Below are 9,037 nucleotides of genomic sequence, written 5' to 3'. Positions count from 1 at the left end.
GTTATTTAATAACTATAATTCTATTATAATGTCACATTGATTATTCAGTTAATAATTAAAAAAATTCGACTTTCTACTCTTGAATTTAAAATTTGAGATTGAGAAAATGAGATTTTATAGGATGTGGAAAAAAGGCGCAAAACTTATACTCCAAAACGTAATCCCAACTACTCTTTTTAAAAAAAAAAAAAGAAAAGGAAAATACGATTACATTATGACGTTAGTAAAAACCAAACATTCTTTGACTTCAAAAGCCTAACAGATCCTGATTTTAGGAGCAACTAATGTATATATCAGTTGACTTGTCGAATAATCTTCCGCATTGTAAGAACCCCAAACAATAATGTTTGTCAAAGATATAAAACCTAAACACTTTTTTTTTTTTTGGGTGTGGAAGGATGGATCAAAGAGACAGATCATATGCAAACGGTCCCACTATACACCAGACCCGTGCTTTGTGTCTAGGAAATCAGACAGTGGAAGGTCCCAAAAAGAGAACAAGGTCAAAAAGAGATGCAAACTCTACTGTATCCTGAGCCGGACTTTGACTCCCTTCAGTTTAAAAAACGAAAATAAAAACCCCTCACTCTTCCCAATGGTCTGATTCACACAATTTTATGACAATATTAACCATTCCCAAATTTGACAGGTGGAGGTTGATTTGATTGCTCCCTCGTATTTGGAAGAGCTAGAGTCAATGGTCTTCTTGGTTGTCCCCATTTTTGCTTTGGCAAACATTTCTTTATTTTCTCGTTCCACCGTTTCAATCTGTTTTCAAAGTTTGGTGAAAAATAATAATATAAATATTCAGAAGTAATAATAAAGTGTATAATATTTGAATTTTTTTTTCGAGATGATTAAAATATACAAAAAAGAAGGAACAGCAAAAAAAGAGGGAAGGGTGAAAATTAAAAAAAAAAAGGGAATAAGAAACACCAGCGCATCACTCTTTGCTTTCTCTCCTTTTCATGGGGCTTTAAACCCTTTCCTGCCCCAATGCCTCCCTCTCACTGCAAAAAGAAAAGCAAATGACCCCATTTTTATACTTCAATGCAGAACCCCATTTATATACAAGAGGTAAAAGAGGAGGGATGAGAGATCCCATGGGACTATGGGGACTTCTCTCTCCAGTTCTGCTAATCTGATTCAAATAATTCCTTTTTTTTCTTTTACTTTTGAAGAAATCTCTCTCACAGAAAAAAATTCATTAAATTCCATAAAACTATTCCATCCTTTCTATAAGCTGTACACTTTCCTTATTATTCCAAGTCTCCTCTCCCTCCTCCCACTTTGAATCTTCTCTCTCTCACTCCGTGGGAAACATCTTCTCTGCTCCGTATACCTTTCAAATCTTCACAGTTCACATTCCTCAGTTACCACAAAAATTTCACCCCACGAAAAGGAAAATGAAAAAGAGAAAATTAATTAAATAAAGGAAATCATCAGAATCCAAATTTCCCTCCCTCCTCCCCCCCAATTGAATGTTCAGTGGCCTGCACCTTCAATATCATGATGATGAGCTGATCCTCAAAATTCAGCCATCAGCATTCCTCAAAAACCTGCGCCCACCGAGCTCTCCCACAAATTTACAGTCAGTAGCTTGTTTAAGTGTGTCCTATGGAGTATTTGCTCGGTAACAGGAGCTGCATAATTCCCAGCGTGGCACTCCAGAATGGTGCAGTCAAGATTGAAGTTGCATTTTCTGACTAGACAGAGGCCGGATGTTTTATTCCAATTTGCCTTCTCATGTTGCTTACCAGTCTTCAACGAAAATTCTTCCTATAAAATCCCGAAACCTCTTTGAGTAGTGTTTTGGATCAACAGCTGATATCGAAGTAGGATCAGCTTGTAGGGATTTGTATGCATGCTCTAATTTCTTGCTGATGTCGTAATCTTGTAAGATATCAATGATGCCAAAGTATAAGACTACTTCATAAACTTCACCACTATGTGAAAAGTGACCGACTCCACCCTGAGTATACTGATCAAAGTCACTTCTTCTTGCCATTCGCTCTGCTCTTGCTGGCATATTTGCTCCTAGCCTAATCAATGGTTTCCTGGTAAAACAAAAATACATGTAAAATTTGAATTCAGTACTTGCTATTCATCCTCTAATCAAAACCTTAAGCTTTTTTACCTACCAAATTACACCTCACACACAAGAAGAATCAATAGAGCATGAAAAATTGGGATTGCATTCCAACTACCATACTCGTTTCAGATTCAATTCCCCAAAATATATTGTATGCAATACAATTTTTCACCAAGAGGGGAAAATCTATAAATCATATGTTGCAAGGAAAAGAGATTTTTAAGAAGAATTATTAGTGATACGTTTAGAAGCTTCGATTTCACCCTCAATTATTCATGTGCACCAAACTAGACAATGGGCGACAAAAATCAAGAAAACCCTAGGTTCTTATCTAGAACCATAAAGGACCACAGTTGCTACATGCCCCAAAAAATTTGTTGTCTTCTGGATTATACCCACAAGATCAATCAGACAACACAATCAACCTTCAATTATTCCAAGGGATATAATCAAATTAGAACAAATATTGGCAAATTCCATAACAACAGATAGATGAAACCCAGCATAAACTTCACACCTGTTAGTAACAGCTAGGGAGACAATAAAACATACCGGCCAGCTAAAATCCGATCCCTGTCTTGTAGCTCTGCTTCAAGAAATCTACAGCCACGCATAAACTTTTCATTTTGATATGAATCCTTTTTGCCTGCACATAGCATGCATAGTCAAATCCATATTCTTATTGCAACAGATTCTCCATTCAAATTTCATATGAAATAGTATGATTGTGTATAAACTTACCAGTGCGCAAGAGAAACGGTGATAACCCCATTTTATCTCCTGTATTATCATCTCGAAAGTGTAGTCCAACCAAAAGACTGTAATCCATAATTCTCTCAGCCTCCAAGAACTCACAATCTCGATCAATTTGCCTGCCATCATTTTGTTAGACGAAATTAATGATAAATGGGAGAAGGATGAAGTAACATAACAGGAGAGGGAAGGGGACAAAGGGGAGGAGTAAAATAGCTTACTTCATTAGTTCTTGGAACCAATTTCTTTGGATGCGAAACACAAAATTGAGATCCAGGTCTTTTAGGGTAGTGGTTTCATCAATTTCCTCCTCTGGCTTATCAGTTGAGCGGCCATGGGAGGATCCTTTAAGGTCAAACCGTCTATGTATTCGGTAATCAGAGCAGAACAAGTTGCCCATCACAATGAACCGGGTCTAGTATTTAACCACAATAGTTATCGAGCAAGTGAGATAATTTCATCAATGAACATAGCGTTGAATACAAGTAATTCAGTTTATTTTCTATCATTCCAAACACATACCTTTGGGCCACCGATAGGTTTGACACAATGCACGCCATAGAATTTTGTCAAAAGGGAATTTTCGTACCGACAAACATGCTGGTAATAACTTGGAAGCATCCTTATAAGGACCTGACATAGTTAATCAAACTTTAGATTCAGTCTAATCATCCTACCCATAAAAGATGTTTAGTTTAACCACGAAAGTAATGTGAAAAATTAGAAGTAAACAATTTTCTAATTTTAAATAATGCCATTAGCGAAATTAATGCATGAAGACACATGGCAACTTTCACATTAAGCCAAATGGGTTGGCAACTAACCTTGACTTCTGATTTCTTTACTGTCTTTATCATAAATCTGTCATCTTGAGTAAGGTAAAAGAAGCTTCCACTCTTCCCCGGAGAAGAAAGCTCCCTAAGGGCATCATTGCCGCAAATAGCTAACATGTAATCAGCTGGATCCACTTGGAATAGCTCTCTCAAATGTCTTAAAAACCCATAAGGAATCCAGTCACAAACATAGCAAAAAGCAATTGAAACAATGAATACTTGTATGCAACCAAGTAAAAGCTCATTTCTAAGATTATCTTTATCCTCAAAATTTGCAGATAAACCGACTAATTCTAAAAAAAGAAGACACAGATATTCAACTAACATGCAAAAGCAACATACCTAAACACCACTGGACAATAATCCTTCCACCGGAACTCGACAGATTGATGAGGCGGCGTAAGCTTTGATCCTTCAGCCGGAAACCTCGTCCAGAACTTCTCTTTGGGATCAAAATCACTGGGCTTCAACGCCCGCAAAATCGAAGCATGTCTCCCAACAGAATACCTACAACAAAATATTTCACCAAAAAAAAAAAATCAAACTCCCCAATCAAAAACATATATCTACCACTAAAAACCTCAAAAAATTATTTTTTACCTGATACCCAGTTGCAAATTAAGCATTAAATCGTAATTCTTATGGCCTTTGGAAATAGTTTGTCCGGGCTTCTTAATTTCCCCACTAAAACAACTATTTCTTCTAAATTGCCTAAACCCATCTCGATCTAATCCTAGTCCATCTCTGTAGATCATCGAAGCTTCCACATTATCAATTATATCACATGTAATATCCCCTGCTTCACCATCACTTTCCCATATACAAATCCTAGGAAAATTCATATTCCTTTCCCCTAAGCTTCCCCTTCCATCTACCGACGATCTTTTCCTTGGCATAAGCACCAAACTTTCTCCTCCTTTCAGACAATGCTCTTTCCCGTCGTTCCCGTAATAAAACGTTCCGTTTAACTGTTGGATTTTCTTCATGTTATCTTCGTTCCAAGCTCCGATATAACAACTTCCGTCCGGCCAAGAGAAAACTCCGCTTCCTTTGGGAACTCCGTTTTCCCATTGTCCGTCGTAACGGTTTCCGTTTGCACAAATCAGGGTTCCACGACCGAAGATAACGCCGTTTTTCCATTCCCCGACGTATTGATTCCCGTTACTCCAAACATAACGGCCGCGCCCGTCTTGTAGGTTTTTCTTCCACAATCCTTCATAATAATCACCATTGGCATAACGTTTATGGCCGTGACCGTGTTTACGATCGGAGCTCCACGACCCACGATACGTGTCGCCGTCGGATCCGATGAACGTCCCGAATCCTTCCATTCGACCTGACTTGAAATCGCCTTCAAAAGTAGCTCCAGATGGCCACGAGAACTTCCCTTTCCCGGAGGCTTTCCCGCGACGCCACTCGCCTTCATACATGCACCCGTCTTTCCAAAGGTACTTTCCCGATCCGTGAGGCACGTTACTGGAGAAGCTACCGATGTATAGATCACCGTTGGGGAGAAGTTTCTCAACGGTAGCACCCGAACCCGCGGTCACGAAGGCTGTGGTGGTAGTCGTGGGAGTCACGCGCCGAGTTGTAGCTTGAGATCGGCTCCGGTGATAGTGAGCCGTAGGAGTCGTAACAGCAACTACCAGATGTTCCCTCTCCTCGTCGGATTTCTTCTTCTTGGTGTTTGAAACGACCTCGCTCTGCTCGTTTGACAGCGCTTCGTGCATTTTTGAGCTTTCTTCCCTTTCTCACTAAAAACCTTTCTTTTTGCCTTGTATAGTATTTATCTCTTTGTTTCCTTCCACAACTTCAACTACTGCATTCCCGAAACGTCGCCGGAGATAGCATTTCCGGCGAACAGGTTTACAAATTCCTTTTTGTTTGAAAACTTTTTCTTTTCTTTTCTTTGGCGTTGTCTTTTTTGTGGTTTGTGTTCTGGAGAAATAGGTGAGAATGGGAATCCTACAAACACAATCAACACAGTAAGGAGAATGAAAGAGAATGAAATGAAACCGCAGCAAAGAGGAGAGGAGAAAAAAAAAACTAAAAAATTAAATTAACAAGTTTTTTAAAAATAAAATTATTTAAAAAAAAAAAAAGGAAAGGGTAAACGTTGCTCACGATGCTGGTGATCGTAATGTATTAGTGCCAGAAAACCAGCTCAGCTGGCTTCTACTTTTTTTGTTGTTTTTAATTTTTAAATACCGAATCTGCCCTTATGTTTTGTCCGAAATATCGGGATTCCAAAACTGAGTGTGTTTATTTTTATTTTGCCATCATCATCTTTTTATTTTTTCTCTCTGGTTTTCATTGTGACGTGAAAGAATCGTCTAGGAAATGCGACGCTGTAAGTGCGTCATTTTGTTACTGTTCTGTTTCTGCCCTTGATTTTCACCTTAATTACACAAACGCCATTTTTTTATACTTGCTTCTTTTTTTTTATTATTACAACAGAGCGCGGTCCTTAGTCCCAGATAGATTACTGGTCCAAAATTTGCCGATTCTTTGTTTCACGTTTGAAATGATAAAAAAGGATTATTAAGGCTTAAACATGTTGATTATGCTTATGTTTTTTTAGTTGGGTTTCCACAAGAAAACAAGTAGTAAAAAAAAGGAATCTTGATTTTTTGTCTTGTAAATAACAATAATAACCACAAATTTCCTTTCATGGTTGGTGGATAAAATATTCTACAATTACATAATGGAAGCCCAATAAGATTTTAATGATCACAATAAATATTCAAAAATTAACAATATTTTATTTTTATTTTTTATATTTAAATAAAAAAAAGTAAAAGCTAAATCCTTTTTAGATATTAATATTTTGGAGTTATAAACCTAACACAAAACCCATTGGTTTTAGCATAAATAAAACAAGAAAAAACACAGATTTAATAATAATAATAATAATAATAATAATAATAATAATAATAATACATGGGCGATCAAACAAAAGTGTGAGTGCATCAAATTTTTTAGTTGCAAGTAATATTTGATCCATGTTGAGCAGAAGCTTTGGAAATGGTGTTCGTCAAAGCAAGCATCATTAAAAAAAGAAAAAAAAAACCCTTTATTTTTGTGTTCCCTTTGGATGGCCCACCTTTGGGCCCATTTTTTTATGTGTTGGAGCTTCTCTCGGGTGGGTCTTCCAAGTTTTGAGAGAATCATCCAAAAATAGAAATGATATATGATAATAATCTTATTATTATATTGGCAGTATAATAATAATAACACTATTAAATATATTGATAGTATAATTTCTAGATTTAACAATAAAATTAAATGAATGACATATTTTATAATAAAAATAAAAAATAATTAAAAATGTGGAATATATGACAACAAATCTTAATTCTTCTTATGAAATTAAAAAATTTTATTGTCAATGTGTAAAAAATAAATTCATAAGGATATGCTTAATGTAATATTAAGAGAATAAAGAATGAGAAAACATTATTTTTCATATGTAAGAAAATCAGCATTTTTTTTTTGTGTGTTATGTTGTTTCTTTCTAACTATTTGAGTTGGTTAGTTTACTTGTCAATTTTTTTTTTATTAATTAGGAATATGATTTAGAAAGAGTTTTGTAAAAGAAAGCTCTTTAATGTAAAGTGCTCTTTGAAATTTGTTATTTTTGGTGTGTTCTATTTTGGAGAAACAAAGAAAATGTAGTTTTAAGATTTAGCCTAATTGAAGAACACTAGTGTTATAGTAAGGAATGGTGGATGATTTAATAATCAAACAAAGCACAAACCATGAACTTTGTCAATTAGATTAAACAAGTTTCTATTGCTTCACTGTCTCTACCCTTCATGCCAAATATTGCATGGAAATAGTATGAGTGTGGATATAGAAGTTTAACATACACATGAAGAAATTAAATTCATGCAGAGATTTGCTAAAATCCTACTCACTTCAAGAAAGGAGAAATATTTTATCTTTATAGCCTTATGATTTTATTCACACTCTTCTCTTAACAACTGTTGTTCAGAGAATTCACTTACATAAACCATACAGTTAATGATTTTTGCTCAGTTTACTTCAAAGTCAACAAATCACAAACGCTTTTAAAGCGTCTTACTTTAAACAAACCCGTCTTTCTTCTTTCTAGAGCATTATTTTTTTGGGGGGGTATCATAAATTGAGATGAATATTATTATCATAAGTTTCACGACCCCTCTAATTAATAGGGGCCTGCTGCATGCATGCATTGCTGCCCCTCCCATGACTACTCGTCCAGTCCAGGCAATGAATTAGAGTTTACGGATGTGAACTTTCAACCACCCATTAATTGAGAAATGTACCATTTTCTGATCTCTTTCATTTTTCCTTTGTTGGGGTTAGACTTTGTATGAAAAGAAATGACGAGCAGCTGAGCTGATGATGTTGACAAATGTTGGACCAATTAAAGTGTGGATAAATGAGAAACCGATTGATTCGCATTTTGGTGAGACATAAGGCTTGCGAATTGAGAGACATGCTATTGGAAACATCTGCTATCAGCTGCTTTCCATAATCGTTTTCCTTTTCAAGTCTAAGGACATGTCTATAATTGATCGAATCCTAAGCTTCTTAATATGCCAATATCTTTTCCCACCGCCACCTAATACACGAAACATTTGGAGCTTAATAAGCTTCGTAATTTATAAGTGATTTCGTCTTTTTTTTTTTAATGAAAATACAATCATTTTTATTAGCCACTTTAACATACAAGGCATTTAGTTTATCTAAAATCAAATCTTATTAAGTGTGGGTTTCGTCTAATTATATGTTGGCTTGTTAATTATTGGTTTTGGTTTTGTTTGTTTATTAATTACTTCTTGAGATTATTTGATTATCATTTTAATTTCATGCAAAAAACTCAATGAATTACTGTAATTCTACGTCTTAATTGTTATTTATATGCTTGCAAAAATAAAGCTTGATACAATTAAAAGTATTCAAACCTTCATTCAAGAAGTTACTATATAGATAATTTCTATAAATCAATTATTTTCTATAAATCAGTTATATACTTAAAAATTGTCATCAAGAACAAATTAACCTCTATGTTCCTTTTGGCCGAAAAATAATTTGTACGGATACATATAAATATATAGATACATCATACGTTGATTTACGAAATTATTTTATTATAGTATATAAAGTAGTATTAAAAAGCGGCAGAGTCGGAAAAAATAAGAAAATTCATATGGGAAGAAGACATTTTCCGGATTTTACATTTTGTTTTTCTCTCATTAGGAACTAAAACATAAGAATGACATTTGGACTCTTATCTTAATTCTTCTCCATTTTAGATGCCATTTTGGTGTTATCATCACCATTGACGCCTGCCCAATTTTGCTTAGAGATATAT

The 9,037-nt window shown here is 35.2% G+C and overlaps 1 protein-coding gene across 2 annotated transcripts; it reads right to left on the bottom strand.

Moving 5' to 3' along the window:
• Window positions 1–780: 780 nt before the first annotated feature.
• Window positions 781–5,850, bottom strand: LOC111312330 (phosphatidylinositol 4-phosphate 5-kinase 1-like). Of its 2 annotated transcripts, XM_089765176.1 has the most exons (9): window positions 5,803–5,850; window positions 4,279–5,643; window positions 4,021–4,185; window positions 3,670–3,835; window positions 3,368–3,478; window positions 3,067–3,260; window positions 2,834–2,964; window positions 2,645–2,738; window positions 781–2,057 (listed from the first exon to the last, which is right to left on the bottom strand). In XM_089765176.1, exons 2-9 carry the CDS (start codon window positions 5,406–5,408, stop codon window positions 1,754–1,756), a joined length of 2,295 nt encoding a protein of 764 aa, XP_089621302.1. In that variant the 5' UTR covers window positions 5,409–5,643; window positions 5,803–5,850; the 3' UTR covers window positions 781–1,753. The 2 variants fall into 2 exon arrangements, with proteins under 2 accessions (XP_089621302.1, XP_089621301.1); XM_089765175.1 differs by lacking the exon at window positions 5,803–5,850 and having other exon boundaries at window positions 4,279–5,793.
• Between the last annotated feature and the right edge of the window lie 3,187 nt (window positions 5,851–9,037).

The sequence above is a fragment of the Durio zibethinus genome, chromosome 1 (assembly GCF_047325235.1).
Source record: "Durio zibethinus cultivar Kanyao isolate XHJ-2024 chromosome 1, ASM4732523v1, whole genome shotgun sequence".
Classification (NCBI taxonomy): Eukaryota; Viridiplantae; Streptophyta; class Magnoliopsida; order Malvales; family Malvaceae; genus Durio; species Durio zibethinus.
The sequence above is the reverse complement of the archived record's forward strand: the minus strand, read 5'-3'. Positions and strand labels throughout refer to the sequence as shown.